Genomic DNA, 16,757 nt, shown 5'->3' on the forward strand with positions numbered 1-16,757 from the left:
GCAATAATTATTAAGTAATATATTTTGATCACTCAAATAGGAAATGTCTCCGGTTTCCATTTCAGAAATCTGGTCACATTACATTAGAATGGATTGTTGATCATTTGAATGAGCTTCAGAATCTATTTTGTGGTATTCTCCCATTCGAATTCGGTCTCTCGCGGGCAGCGTGGCGCTCCCGCTGTGTGTGACGTAGCGCTCCTCAGGAAGTAGCTGTCATATCCACATTGTACGGGAATAGACACAACACGCTTTGTAAGAACAGCACCAAAACACCACGGTAAGTTCAAATGCATGGTTTGAAATAAAGAGCATGAAAGAACCGTTCAATGGCCTCACATCCTCTATTTGTTTTTGCGATTGTAACTACTAATCAGTTGAGGGATGTAGCGGCTGTAGTATAAATAGGCGGTGGCTGATCGATGGAAGGATTGATGCTGGCTATGGATCTAGCCTTGAATTTATTGTTTTTACTGTTCACTGCTACTACAGCTTTTACTTAAATTACAGTTAAGATTGTATTATTCAGTAATTTTTTAATTATTATTATTATTTTGTTTGTTTGTTTATTCATGGGTAAGGAACAGACGGACCAAGCAGGTGCTTGATCAGTGTATCATCACTGCACAGAAAATAAGCAAGTGTACGCGAATTTACACTGCTTTCATACTTATTTCACACAGTAGTTTCCTTCTTCATTCATTTATGCTCAAAGTAGTCATTAAATGTGTCTCCAGAAAAGGCTATTTTTTCTAATAATTTCATTTAAGTAATGATTTACACCAAATTAATCTCTAGGCTGTATATAAAGTTTATATAAATACTATTTATCTGTAAAATTATATGCATATAAATAAATAAATATGGAATTTCAACTTTGAGATTATCACTATTTATCATTATTTTATTAATTTTATTTGTTTTTTAATAAAAATGATATTTTATTAATTAATTCATCATCAATTGAGGTTTTATCAGTTAATTCCAGGGACAATTTTGTCCAGAGTATTGTAAACCTCTATATTATAATAATGCCATGCACAGTCATGTTGTTAGATTATATTAATGTTCTTAGCAGGCTCATTCTTACTATAAAATGTCTCAAGTTAAGGGTTAATTAAGCTAAAACAGTGTTTATAAGTGCATCAGATGCAGTTTTTTCATTGAATTTCATGTTCTCCTCATACTGTTATTCTTTATATCCTCTTTGTGTCTTCTGCATTAGCAATCAAACCTCATTCCCCACCAAACCGAGATGGTCCTCACTGCAGAACACAAGATCCAGCTCCTCCCACTTTACGTATCCCTAAACCTACCCATCTCCACCCCCTGGATCTGGATCCAACTCCTCCCACTTTACGTATCCCTTAACCTACCCGACTCCGCCCCCTGAATCTCGAGTGTACTGCAGTGAGGGGCGACTGACCAAACCCCGTACCTCCCCTGCTTACAGTGCCCACTTTTTCAATGGTGGTTCAAGAAGTCTTTGTTTCTATTCATTTTTACCATAGGGATTTAAAACTAGACTTCATTAAAGCAATATAAGCCATGAACCAACTAGCTGTGAATCACATCACAAACTTTTATTTCAAGCAAAAAATTATTAGAAAATTAGAAAATCTTGTACAAAAGGTACAAGACTGTGTACTTAACGGATGAACTACAATCCCATGAAGCATTGTGAAATGCATAATCAGATTAAAAACAATGATGAAATATAAAACTATTCATTTAAAGTCATTGATTATATATATTTTGAAAGAATATATTTGAACTTTACCTGACCAACCCAAGTAAGTCATTTGCAGTGCATGAGAGTGCAGCTTTTTGGGGGCAATTTGCTCCCCTCGACTCTGATTTGTGGAATTTTCTGTATACCGTGTCATGGGTTATGTAGTTTTTCACCATGAAGTTCACTGTTAAACATGATTATTTTTAAAACAAGTTGACATAATTTGAACAGATGGCTTCAACAAAAGCATATACCACTGACTGAACTCACAGTAGCTCTGTCTTTAAATGTTTATAAGTTATCATTAAAAATCAATTTTCCTATGGAGAAGCGAATAGAGTTTTTACATCCAGAACTCGACTGTTGCACTCAATTTCTGTAGCCTGATAAAGCACTGTGCCACTGTCTGCCACCGATACAGATGAGCAGCACTGTTTCATAGAGTGGTCAGATAATAGAATCTGTCATTGTGTGATTTATGCATTGTCTGAATGTCTGCTCAGAGTGTCCCACAATTGCTTACTGTTTTTTGTGAGCACAGTGTTTTCAGCTGTGCATCTGTCCCTTCTAACTGTATATCAGTGAACAGGGAGTATGTTGCAAACATCAGCATTTGCTTTCTGTGCAGAGTGTGTAATACAGAAAAAAGCCCCCAGGGATTCAGTGCAGTTGTAGTTTATAAAGAGTGGTAATCCTGTCAGTGTGTATGTGTTTGTTTGTCAGTCTGCCGAGGTTGTGCGCACCTCTCCTGACTGAACACTCTCTGTGTTTGGCTTTATATCGGAAGCTGCCTGCGTCACATTTTAATAGGCCTGGAGAGGAACAGAGAGGCTGAATAGACAGCCGGTCTTAAAGAGACCTGCTGCCTTAACACAGTCTTATATGCCTCTGTACAAAGCCGTAGATGGCCTTTAGTAATCCAGTGATTAATATCATGTAAAGGATACCGTCAGCTGGTCATTATCACATTATAAATCCCAACAGAGTAATCAGGACTCTCTTTATCACCCTGAAGTAGCGGGGGGTGATATGACCAAAATCTTATATCACTATAATAACAATATATATCACGAGTTTTGCTTTAAATAAAGTTTTTTTTAATCTCAAATTTTTTCATAATTTCATAATTCTTATCACCATTTTCAATGTCATTTAAAAACTACAATAGAACAAAGACACAATTTAAATAATTGAAAGTAATCAAATGTATAAAAAACAATGCATAATCTTTACTGTGTAAATTAAATGTACCTTTATTCTTATTAAAGATACAAAAGCAAGCAGTGAGAGATTTTCTCTCTTTTTTGTTTGATGACAGAAAGTACATTTGGATGCTGTCCCTTTAAATGTGCAATATGTAATATTTTTCATCCGTTAGAGGCCTAATCAAAACAAAGGAATCTTGGTATATATGGTCTTCACATCATAGCCGGTGGAAATAATCAGGATAGGACTCGGGCAGAAATCATGTTCATGGGTAAGATTATTAACGTTACTGTAGTATGAAGCAGAGCAGGACCGAGTGTCGTGGAGCTGAACGAGGCCGCTGGAGCGATTGCGCAACACTCGCCGCGAGCAGCGGAACTTTTATTATGCCATAGTCGCCGGCGGCGCTTCCGCTTTTCCGGTCATGAGTATGAGGTAACGCAGCTCTGTTTATCATATTAGAGGCATTTGAGTTTGTTGAAAATTATGTTTATAACGTTACTCTGTGCGCTTGCTTGCGGCTGCTATGAAACACTTGTTTGAGACACACTGCAGTAAGATAGATCGATTTTAGAATATCATATTAAATATTGGATGGCTTGTGTTGATAAATGGCATGCAATTAATTTTAAAACGTATTGTATTATGGAGAAAATTCTGTATTACTGTTACTAAAAATAAAGCTGCATCTGATTATGCCATGTTAGCTACTTGACAAAATAGTGTTTTTCTCTGAGGCATGGTAAAGCATGGTACTCCCAAAAAAATCAAGAAAATTGATTTAAACAATAAGACTAAACATGTTGAGCTATATAACAATTAGTTTTCTGTCTATAAATATATCAAAACAGTTGTTCCCTTGTCTATTAAAACATGTAAATATTAAAGCATCTTTGGTGTTTCCATGGTTTCTACAAAATAAACCCGGAAACCGAGGGTAACACGGGTATGGGGCAATTGACAGGCGACTCCTCACACGTTAAAATTGCAATTTTCTCACGATTTACAAATAGTTGAAAACATTTGGGATATTTTAAGTACTCAAGTGAACAACATATATAACACTGGCCTAGTGGTTTTTGGATATTTTACTGCAAAATTCTTACATATTGCACCTTTAAGACCAACCGTACCGATCCATTATACTCATGCCTTGTCTTCTCAATACCTTCACTTAAGACATAAATGGCTCTGTTTACTTGCAAATAGCCTATATGGCCACTTTGGCACACAAATATGTGTATTTAACCGTTCAGCCCAATTAGTCGGCAAAAAGCACTCAGTTCAGTCCTCACGCACTCTATGAGCAGCGGCTTCATGTCACGTGTCTCTCAGACAGCGCTGAGAAACAGAGAGTGCAGATTTGTGGAATTTTCAGTGTCAACGCACTACTCGCACTATTTATACTTAAAAACGTCATAGAATAGTGCATAAGTACGCGAATTGGGACGCACCTATAGTGTGAGTAGTGCGTTCACACTGAAAGTTCCAAAAGAAAAAGTACACTTTAAATACCCGGATGATGCATAAATTAACGGAAAAAACTAAAGTGTGAAATGTTGGACACTTCATGCACTCAACTGTCCCAGCTTCAGTTAAGTAGGGGGAGGGGGGATCAGACTCCGTTGTTAAATGACAGAACATCCTTATACAATTAACGGATGGATGAGTACAGTGCAGAAGTACATAGTGTGTACATAGTACAAACTCGTCTGTTGAAGTTTGTTGGATCGGTGTGATACCCCTATTTAGTACATTAGTAGTACATTACCCCTATATAGTCTGTTTTCACCCGACTGAACATGTTTAATCGGCGTTTGTTGGGTCGTGGAATGTTATCGCAGTGTGAACAGTTTTCCAACAAACGGAATCAACTCTGACGTAATCTGACCTGTTCACGAACCGTTGCCATGACGATGAGGCAAGTCCCCTGCAAGACAGCTGTTCGCGCCCGCGCCTCACGCACACAACAAAGCAGTGGAAACGTGACATTGCAGCTTGTTCGTTATAAAAAATAAAATACAGTTAAAAAAACATATTGCTCAAGTTAAATAGTGTTTAGTGCAATCCGTGCCATTCAGCAAGAGCACTGCTCGACTTCACCGAAAGAGAGAGTAATAACCACCGAAAGAGAGAGTAATAACCACCATGAGAGCAACGCAGCTAGGTTTACCTTCAGTTTCGTTTTAAATTAATTCGTTTTGGATCGTTTAGCTACATGGTTGCATAGGCCTACATAGGTCACATAAATAAAAAGGCGCTAAAAAAGTTTAAAAACTGGTACACCAACCGCAACACAATAGGTTGCGATCAGATCAACCGCGCTTCGGATTTCAGGTTAGTATTTTTGTTTTGCCTCAATACTTTAATAAAAAGAAAATGTATATTATACTATATTATTAATATAATAAACTTGCTTTACAATATTGTTAACATACACGTATGTAGTTGTGTAATTTTCCCAGTCAGACTTGACTCGTTTGTTGGTGTTTGTCGGGGCGGTGTGAACATGACAGTTTTTTCTCATAGAATAGAGTGCCCCAGGGATGACGCGTTTTGTAGGCCAACCCGGAAGTTAGCGGCGCACGGGTTCCCTCGACTGAAAGCCTATTCATTTTTCCCTTAGACTTTTGGAAAATCGCAGAAAATAAGCTCTGTGTTTAACAAAGGGTTATGACACTTACATGTTTTGTCTATCAAGATAATCTTTACAAGTTAACACAACATTTATAGATTTTGAAGCCTAAATAAAGTCGTCAGATATAAAAGGCTAACAGTAGGCTATAAACGGACTACAGCACACCATGGTCGCGGATCAACGTCACCACCACCAAGCTTCCTCAAACTTTATTTAGAAAACAACTTTATTTATAAACATGCTCGCTGATTATGATCTGCGCTGTGTATGAATACTTATCCACTTTTTCATGAGAAATGCTGTCCAAATGTCTGGTTTGTCATGATGACGTCTAAAGTCCCTGCCAAAGGAAGTAGTCCCTTTTAGCAATTTGTTAGCAACTGCCGATTTGAAGATGCAGTAAAAGTTTAAAAAAATCACAAGTGGGTTATAACTGGTGTGTTTTATGTCATAGATCAAAACGTGAAAGTATTTAGAGGCTTTGTTTACCACAGACCTTATTTCAGGCGATTTAGCAAAAACCCATTCAAAAAACCCATAGACTTTACGGCATTGGAACCGGAAGTCCTAAAATGCTAATTCGCTTCCGGGTTTTGCCTACAAAAACGCGTCATCCCTGGGGCACTCTATTATAAATCCAACGGCCAACTTGGCCTTATAGCGTGTCATTTGGGACGCAACTCGTGTCTCTCAGCGCACGTATATGCTAAAATGAGTTGCTAATTGCCACTTGTTTTTAAACCACAATGCTTAAAAACACATGCAAATGATAAGCTTTTGTGACCGCGCAGCACAGCAACGAGCGTAATAGTCCAAATCTCTAGCAGTATATCACCCACCCCTATCCTGAAGGATTCTGCATTAATGTAGTACATTATCTCAGGTTTTACATTGTTACTTAACAAATAAATAAATAAAGTGACAGATATTTATTTGAGTTTAAATTATTCAGTCTGGCCTGGCAGCCATGACAACTGTAGACTGTGGCACGGGGACCATGACGGCTGGGTCCATAACGAACAAGAGGTTGTCTACGTCCTCCTCCACCTCACCCATGGTGAAAAAGAAATCACTCTTTGTGAGCACCAGCCTCAACAAAATCAGTAAGTCTGATGAGCAAGGTCCAAAAACTCACTAGTATGATCCTCAAGGGAGCGATCATCCTGGGTGTGGAGGAGGAGGCATACTGCTGCTAGATCCATAATGTTCGGTCGTTCTGTCACGGGTGTAGCAGGGACGAGGAGATGTGAGGATCTTTAGCAAGTCATTCAATGCACACATAAACACTTGTAATTTTGTGATTCACAGTTGGTTTGAAGGTAATACAAAGCAGGAGCCGATGGCAATAATCCAACAAGATGACATAGGACACACAGCAGACATAACAGCTTTACAATGAGGTGTAAAGACAACGATAAACACACTGAGTAAAAAAATAATGAGGAACAGGTGTAACCATATAGAATAACCATAGAGACTAACAAGGGTAACTATAGAAACAAGGTACAACAGGAATTAAACACAGGAAATGAAAACCAGACACAGTAAGACAAAAGAATATCAAAATAAAAGTCCTAGAACAAAGACGTTCGTGACACTGGTGAGGTCTTTTTAGATTGCTTTGACAACACTTTTCAAATAGCTGCACCAGTGATATTTTAGTATAATTTATGTATTATTATATTATAATGTATAAATATTATATTTATTAATATTTTAATTTAGCTTTTATTTTTATATATTCAGTTGTCATTTTAATTTGAAGTCATTATTAATTCAATATTTCTTTATATTGCTTTTTTTATTTCAATGAGCTATACTGTAAATCATACACTGTAAATAATAACTTTGGTCATCCTCTGTTATTAGGCCTTATTGTAAAGTATGTAAATTTGAGAAGACCAGGGGAAAGTGTTCTCTGTTTGTCTTTTAATCACACAAAGAGTACATTTACATAATAAATATGTATGTTTGATCATTGTTCAGTGGTGGAGGGCTTTAGGACCCAGTTCTGCCTCTTTTGCTCTCCTGCAGAAGGCAGCACAGACATTAGCGCAGTTGCACTGCTCTCACACACTCACCTACCAGCACAGATCGGTCAGACAGGCTCACACAGACACACACAACACACATTCTAACTCAATTTAATGCTGACATCATTCTGACAATTCACATGTTAGCTGGTTCATCTGAGCTCAGACATCCAGCAGGACCTCCTCTGGTGTCTCTCCTGTGTCCTCTCTGGGGTTCAGACTGTGCCTCTGCTGGAGCTGAACCAAACCGCACATCTCAAACACTCATCGTATGGACAAAGGTTTGAGTGATGAGAATAAGGTGGAGATAGAGAAAGGCAGACAGAGAGAATTAGGCAAACAGTGGGTTGGGGGGGTTGAAAAGACTGCGCTGGCTGCTGAAGCAAGGCAAGGACCCGTTGTCAACGGCGACGCAATAGCAGCATGTCTCAGATGAAAAGATACACTTACAGCAGGGTGAGTGACATACAGTGGACCCTTTCTGTCTACTCTTTCTGTCACACACATACTGTCTGTCTGCCACCCTTAAACACCTACATGTGAATACATGCTTGTTTCTTAATTGTATTGAAGTAGAATTAGTATGTTCTGTGCAGTGATGAGCAGATGTGTTTGATGCTCTGAGTGTGGACATGCAGGTGTTGTAGCGAGAGCATGCGTGGGCTCAGTCTGTGTTTTGGAATTTGTTAGGCTCAGCTTTTAGCTAAAATGCATTCACTTGTGTACAAACTGCTACAATCAATTGCAGTGTGTGTTTTTGTATGTATGAGGCAGTTTTTACTGCAGGCCGTTAATGGAGCAGTGCAATTTTCGGCACATTTGCTGAGTAACAGAGCAAAAAAAAAAAAAAAAAAGACATGCACAGATTGATGTCATCTGAAATGTTGCATTTCAATCCTTAAATGTGTTCACTATTTAACTAGTTTTAACTTTTTATTTATAAGCATTTTGACAAATCATATTAAATTAGATTATTTTAACTTTATTCCAGCCCAAATCCTAGTATTAAAAAAGAACCAAAGCCTTTACTGTATAGTTAAACTTCAGTCTCTCAATGCTGACATGGTTAAATGTAGTAATAACTTCTTGCCTAGATTTCCAGACATAGATTTTATGCCCTTTTCCTGTGTAAAACATTAGACAGCACTATTATGAACATAAAACCAAAGTTTAAATGGACTGTTAGTGAATAGCAATGCATCCCCAAGGATATTAAAATATTAAAAAGGATATTATGAGGAGCAACCAGTGGTCCCCATGAGGAAAACATACCAGATATGTCTTAATGACAACCTAAAAATGGATTTGGAATGGATTAGGTTTAGGGTTAGAAGATCTCAGTAGTTCAGTATAAAAACAATAGAGGTCAATAAGTCCCCACTGTGATAGAAAAACAAATGTGTGTTTATATATTAATTTGACCATATTATCTCTATTTTAATAAATGCATGTGGAGAAAGATTTGATGGACAACATATAACTTATTCAGAAACAGAAAATGCATCCGTCAGTCTTAACTTTTAGAGACTTTTATGTCTAGCACATGACAAATATATGGAAAAGCTCCAATTTTTAAGCATCAAAATGTAAATTTTTAATTCTAAAGCTTTTTTACAAGCTTCACAGGATTCCACCCTTACCAACACAGTTAGTGATTTATTTCTGCTGAGTCATAAGTCAGTTTTCCGTAACTCCAGTCCTGTGCTCACAATGTATTATTCAGCTTAATCTTTCAACATTAGTCAGCAACGTCATTATATTAAATCTATCTAATAATGAATGAATATGTCACCTTGCAGTGAGCTGCTGCCATGCACAGTTTTCCAGTTGCGAAGAGGTCACATCTATCATTTGTGTTCTCTTTCTATTGTTACATTGTAACCTAATGTTCCCACCTCCTCAGAGCTTTTAGAGTTTACAATTAGAGTCAGCAAGAATAATTGTGCCTTTGCTTGTTACCTTTATGTGGCCGCTACTTATTTTTAGTTTCAGAAATAAAACTCATTTTGGACCCCAGCCTCTGTGTGATTATAGACAATTGAAATGACTAAATGGAAGTGAAATGGAGCAGGTCTCTCAGGATCAGCTGGGGTGTGTGTGAGTTTCTGCACACCGTGACTGCAGGTAACAGTGCTTCTGCATTGTTTGGAGTCTTCTGCAGTAAAGATAAAGGCTGCGTCACAAACTTTTTTTGTTGAGCTCTGGTCTGAGTGCTCCAAATAACCCTCAATTGTCCTCTCAGACATGCAATCTGGAGGGCATGAGAGACCTAATGAGGAGTCTGCAAATAGCTTTAACTCCCCCAGATCATCTATTCAGTATAGTACAGTGTATTTGAAGTGTTTTAACTTTAATCCACAAAATGTCTGAATGTCATTGCATTTAATTACAAATTATACAGTTGGTTCGAATCTGATTGGCTGAGCTGCCAATACACATGATACATTCCAGCAGCACTGGGACTTTTCACTGTTTGTGTCACTCCACTTGTCTGTGTTTGTGTGTTCCAGACAGACTCACAGTAAGTATTTTAGTCATGGGGATATGTTTGTGACTCTTTCTGCATCATGTTACATTGTTATGCCAGTAATTCATTCATTCATTCCACCAATTCATTTGAAAATGCTGATTCATTCTAGAACGAAACATGTGAACTGCCTTTATTATACAATGAATGATTAATTCAACTGATTTGTTAAAAATATGGGATCAAACAGAATTGAAGAGTGTTGCAGTGGTTCTGCTGTGACTTGAAACTATTTTCATTGAAACGGCAAAATCAGACAAAGAAATTGACAGTATTGTGTGTTAAAGATAGGGTAGGCAATGTTTTTCATAAACACTTTTTGTTATATAGGTTGAAACTCTCTGCACATCCTGATAGCAATCGATAATAGTTGTCTATAAGTGGTCTAAATATTAAAAATGTACATACTGTATATCTTCTGTGGAAGTCTCAGGAACAAAAAATTTTTGTTCAATCATTGCATTTAGTCCGAATGCAGTGATAGGATGTCCTACCTGCCTGTCAAACTGAATTTCCATACCTCCACGTACCTGTTCGCACAGACATCGCACGTCATCAGCACGTTTGTAGACAAACAGTCACTGAGCGCCACAAACAAACAACAGTTCCTCCTGAACCAAAACAACAAGCTAATGCTGCTTTCATGCCATGTCATAATTACCGTAATTAAGAGATGGCATACCTTGACGTTCTACTCTGAGCTGCTCTCGGACTCTGAATTATGCATTTCTATGGCAACACTATCAACACTGAAATGAGTCTGCAGCAGTCAGGTGGTACAAGTCAGAGCTCTTTGTTTACGTTCATTATTATTATTATAATGTTATGTGCTTTGAGACATGATTTAATGCCGCAGGTTTTGCTCTGGCTGTCCGCGTTTATGTGTTTTGGAGGAGGCGTGGCTCTGAAGAGCGCTCTGAAGGGAGGGTGGGATCTTATTTGGTTAGGTATGTTTTGAAGCATGGCAGCTGGTTGAGGTCCTTAGTCGGTCCTTAGCTGGTTTAAGTTGGTCAAATGCTGGTCCTAAGCAACTAGCTCCAGCTCAGGACCAGCTTAAACCAGCTCATGACCAACTAAGGACCAGCATAAACCAGCTGCCATGCTTCAAAACATACCTAACCAGCATATGCTGTTATTTCAACAGGGTTTAAACGTACATTTCTTAACATGAACTTCTTGTTATTGTTGTATAAAATCAGTATCACACAGTTGTGTTGCTTCCTACTCTAATAACATCTCAGAAATTTCCCAGCCATCGTATCTAGTTTGTGACATTTCGCAACAGAATTAGTAATGGAAGCTTGGATACATTTTATCAACGGACACCCCTTTGCTTTTATATTACTTTAATATTTTTGTGACTGGTCTCAAAGGTGATTTTTAATGGATGTCAGCTGAAGTCACTTCTCCTCAGGTTCACACATGTGTCCTGGCAGAGTGAACATGATCCACTAATATTTGACAACCAGAAAGAGTCCAAATACTTTTCCTAACCCATCCTAACAGTCTACTAATACTCTAACTGGGAGTGGACATGTAGTTGCAAATTAATGAGATTAGATGACATGTAGCTGCATGTACAGTAGATGTATTTTCTTTGATTTAATCAAAAGCTCTTTTTTGTCATTTAAGGGTTTTTCTCTCTCATCCTCAGACCACCAGTAGTGGCAGCAGCAGAATGAGTTCAGATGGAGGTGGGCGGCCTGTTAAGGTGGGCTCACTGGTTGAAGTCATTGGTAAAGGTCATCGAGGTACAGTGGCATATATTGGAAACACCCTCTTTGCCTCTGGAAAATGGGTGGGAGTCATTCTAGATGAACCTAAAGGGAAGAATGATGGGACTGTGCAGGGCAAACGATATTTCACCTGTCAGGAGAACCATGGGATATTTGTACGCCAATCACAGGTACTCCCATGGATGCTTGCTGCTTATAAACACTGACAAGTGAAAACATGTACAGTAAATGCTCTTGGAAACTGCTGTGACCTCTTGCAGATTCAGTTAGTTGAAGATTTGGCTGACACAACATCTCCTGACACACCTGAAGCTGCCACCTCCAAAGTGCTGAAACGAGGTTGGAAATCAGTTTCATGCACATATCTGCTTGCAACCACATTTTTTTCACATGAAATTGTAATCATCTTATTTTATTTTTCCTTCTCAGAGATAATCGAAGGTCCAAAGTCAAACAAAGTGGTGAGTGAGGAAAGGGATTTCAATATCTTGATTCCCATAAAACTCCAGTGGTCTTTTGAAAAGGTGTTTAGTCTTGCATAGCCAGACTTTTACAGTTTATTCTGGCCAAGAACTGCCCACTCAGACAGGAAAGGACTGTCTGACCAATCTTAAAAAGCCACCAATTATTGTTTGACTTTTTAAATGCCAGGCGAGTTTATCTGGAATTGTTGATACCACAATAATAGTCTGCTCTGTCACTGGCTCTACCAAAAATAGCTGAGAAGTTAGCTGAAATGTGTGTAGTTAGAATTTCCTTCTGTCCAAAAGGAACGAATACATACTATTTCAAAGACATTATTTAGAACAAAGAAGAATATTCTGCTCTCCTCATGAATATGTAGTTTACTTGCTGATAAACAGCTCAAATGAAACTGAATATCTTTCAAAAATTTGGTGCCAGACTAGAAATCTTATTGGCATATCCAATTAATATTTCTTCCTCGACAGCTCAGCTCAACTGTACATTACCTTAGTGATGCCCCTTATTACAGGCCCCGGTACAGTTTTCCCTGTTGTTGCCTCTGACAACAGCCTGAGGTTCACCTTGGTGCCAGCCAATCAGATTAGAGTTCATTATTTCAGGTAGCTCTTGCCATGTTTAGTGATTTAGTGATGCGTCATCTGAGGCTGACTACTTTACGTTAAAATCATTGCGAATTACCTCTCCTTTCCAGCAGAGGGGGATATAGTAACACCCTCTGGCCACGAAATACTGCTCATCCTGTATCTGTGTCTGTAAAAGTGGACATGTTTCTGAATCCCTTCTGTTTTCACATCTAACATGAATTAAACAAGCATGTTTTTTCACTTTGTAATTCCCCCATCCAAAAAAATACACAAACACACATATAGTCCTTCTCTTGTGAAAAAGAAGTGTGCTTAATTCTACTGAATGTAGAGCATTTCAAATCTTAAAAGTATATATTAAAAAAAACAAAAAAAAACTTGCAGATAGTATAATATTAATTAAATCAAAGACCACTTAAGGGTACTTAAAAGAATACACCTGTTTCTTAACACACTTAAGTACACTTTTAAAAAGTGCACTTTGTATTAATGTCAAATGAGACGTTTTGGTTTAATTAGGTTTCATTATGGTTTAATAATATTTTGTTGTGCTTTAAAGAAGTATTTACTTATTTTGATGTGTTGACTAACATACTAAAGCACAATTAAAGAACTTGATTATAATTTGAACTGTGTAATTCAATATTACATTTAAAATGAATATATTTTAAATGTACCAAACTGCAACTTCATCATTACAAATACATGACATACAATAGAAATTACATTAAAGTATATTTTACTTAAATTACCATAAATGTTTGTCACTACATTCAGCAGTTGACTTTAACCATATTTAAAAGACATAGAATTATGAAATTACACATAAAGATGTACTTAAGTGGGTCAAAAAAGCACTCTAGTTTAACTATTGTAATCCCATTTAAAATAAATGTAAACAATAGCCTACTACATTTTCATTTAATTGTGAATTTGAAATCATTACATTCAGCTCACACTTAAGCATATTATTTAGGTACTCGTTTTTAAAAATGATGCTGAAGTGTACTTCTTTTTCACAAAGGGTCCTTAACAAACATGCATGAATTCAACCTGTCATATACTCTTTATAAGGGATCTGTCTAAGACAAAATTATTATTGCACTGTTTTTGTGGGAGTCTTGCTGTGTTTGTATGTGAGAGACAATTATGCTCATTACAAACACACCGACTGATCAAACTTTAATCTGTCACCTCTTCCTCCTCCGTCTGAGTGTGCAGCGAGGAACCAAACCAAAAAAGGTGCTGCATGTTTCTCTAACCTCTGTTTCCATAGCAATGATAATACAGCTCTTCTGCATGCATGGCATCACACAAATGGCACATCACCTGTGTGTGTGTATGTGTTCATGATGAGTGTTTGTTACTATATTGTTTATGTTAATTTTATGTACATTAATTCATGTGTGCAAGTGCTTTGCTAGCTGGATGGCAGTGTTCTTTGGCGAATGACTGCTTTTAAATGGATTTTATGAATCAGCATGCTGAGTAAAATATGTTTATGTGTGTCAGACAGATATAGTGACCATGTGAGTGAACAAATTTAACTTTAAATTTTACAGTATATTGCTTTTGGTGTGTTAGTGCGAGTATTCACAATAACTTTGTTACTGAGATTGCACATTTTTTAAAAGTAATTTTAAAAATGAGTTGTGTCAGTGTTATTTTAAATAAAATGCATTATTTTTTATATACTTAAAGGTTTTAATGCACATTTATTACATGTATCATAAAAGACATGAAAAGTCCTAAAATTAACCTCTGCATACATATTTATCTTGGTTCATCCTCACTTAAATACATTTCAAAACTAATATGAGCAGCAGTATTTTCTGTGTATGTACAATCATTAAAAATGTCCAAGACCACATGGGAAATTCAAAGTGGAGTTTATTCTTTGAAATAAACAGACATTTTGAGGATTTTGAACAATTTAAAGCAAAGAAATGGTAAAAATGATGTCTGCACAATTATGTTTCATTGCATTATCGCAAATAAAACAATTGACTCTAAACACAACTGCGCAGTATGCTTAGAATATCTTTAACAAATTAATAAATTTAATAAAGGGTGAAGATGTCTTTTTTCCTAGGCTGGATATCACCTTTGTCCACTACTGTATTTCTACATCACTAAAAAATATGTTAAAAAGAAGCTTTACATTTTTTACTGTAATTTTTTAAGGATTGTGTTCTTAAAATAAAATTTTTGTTCTTAGTGTGACAAACTATTATATAATCCAAAAAATTATATAACCTAAAGAACCTTTTTCCACATTGAAAAGGTTCTATAGATGTCAGCTTCATTGAACCATCAATGATAATAAAGAACCTTTATTTTTTAAGAGTGTATGATATAAAACTATGTTTGATTAAAGACTGAGAGTTTGATTCCCCCTGAGCCAGACCTTGTACTGTAGCCTGGCTTGGCATTAGCTGTCTTGTCATTAGATCACCACTGAAATATTGAACTTGAAAGCCCATGTGCGCATCCCTGCGTTTTCTTATTTGTCAGTGCTTGAGGGTAACGGTATTTAGGAGGATATCTGGTTCAGGCTGTCAGTATGGATTGTTTGGAGCTCTTGCTCTGAGGTTTAAAAAATGGACATTAATGGAGAAGAGGGCCTGTGTTTACAACCTTCACTTCTATAACATTAATCTTTGTTAACATTAAATAGGCTTACAACTGTTCACTGTTAAGTCATGTCAGCTCAAGTTCATTAAACAATATTAACAGACATCTTAATGGAGAAGAGGGCCTGTGTTTAACTGGCTTCTTTAATTAAATTTCCTTTGCTTCTTTAATATTAGAAAACAGTGGTAACATCAATGAATTTAGCATGACTTTGGTAATAGAAACAGAGCTTGGTCAATATGGTTTATTTGTTTATTTTCTTATTTAAAGCTAAACCAATTTTACCACACCCACCAAAGTGATCTTAATGAAAGTCAATGATAGCGAAATGGTCGTCTTGGTGGAATTATGAACGACTACAGAAACTCACATGCTGTGTAAGAACTGTGTTGAAATCCCAAGAAGACTTTTTTATCAGTTGCGTTATATTGTGTTAACATTGTATATTTTTTTAAAAATAGCATATTTAATATAGCAGTTGTGTAAAATTATAAAATTACAAATGGAGGCTAGTATGGAATGTGATGCAGAGAGGAAAGGGCAGGCTTATTATTCACTTTTGTTTTCCCCCCCTCTCTATTTTCTACTACACATCACTTTTCTCTCTTGCAGAGCTGTAATGTGATACATCAATCTGTCTCCATCCTTCCCTACTCTGTTCTGTAATGGATCTGCAAATAATGTTCTCACAAACTGCAGTGATGCATTTAAAACATACAGAATCAAATTTCAAATCTTAGAATGTTTTATAAAGAATTATATACTATATTAGTTAACATGAACTAACAAAGAACAATACTTCTATACCATTTATTAATCTTAGTCAATGGTAATTTCAACATTTACTAATACATTTTTTAAAATCCAAAGTTCTGTTTGTTAATGTCAGTTAAAGGTCTGTGAACTAACATGAACAAACAATGAACAATTAGAATTTACTAACATTAATAAAGAATAATAAACACTGCTACAACCAAATTGTTCATTGTTATTTAATGTTGTTTAATACATGAACTAATGTTAACAACTGATGTTAACTAACTAATGTTAACAACTGATGTGTTATCCACAATAAGGTCCCATTAATACATTAACTTTAACAATGAGCAGTTTTAATGTTTATTAATCTTTGTTAACATTAGTTAATACAAAATGGCCTAAAACTGTTCACTTTTAGTTCA

General features: G+C 36.5%; 1 protein-coding gene across 3 annotated transcripts in view; it reads left to right on the forward strand.

Annotated features, from left to right (window-relative positions):
* Positions 1 to 8,032: 8,032 nt before the first annotated feature.
* dctn1b (dynactin 1b) overlaps positions 8,033 to 16,757 on the forward strand; it is a 28,507-nt gene continuing 19,782 nt past the window's right edge. Inside the window, exons 1-5 of one of the 3 annotated variants that reach the window (XM_067386060.1) lie at positions 8,033 to 8,065; positions 11,791 to 12,042; positions 12,133 to 12,211; positions 12,302 to 12,333; positions 14,164 to 14,208. In XM_067386060.1, the coding sequence (XP_067242161.1) occupies positions 8,033 to 8,065; positions 11,791 to 12,042; positions 12,133 to 12,211; positions 12,302 to 12,333; positions 14,164 to 14,208 (441 nt within the window). Of the gene's footprint in view, positions 8,066 to 11,790; positions 12,043 to 12,132; positions 12,244 to 12,301; positions 12,334 to 14,163; positions 14,209 to 16,757 lie in introns of all 3 variants that reach the window. The other 2 variants (XM_067386061.1, XM_067386059.1) reach the window with 2 other exon arrangements.

Source organism: Chanodichthys erythropterus, chromosome 5, assembly GCF_024489055.1.
Source record: "Chanodichthys erythropterus isolate Z2021 chromosome 5, ASM2448905v1, whole genome shotgun sequence".
Taxonomy (NCBI): domain Eukaryota; kingdom Metazoa; phylum Chordata; class Actinopteri; order Cypriniformes; family Xenocyprididae; genus Chanodichthys; species Chanodichthys erythropterus.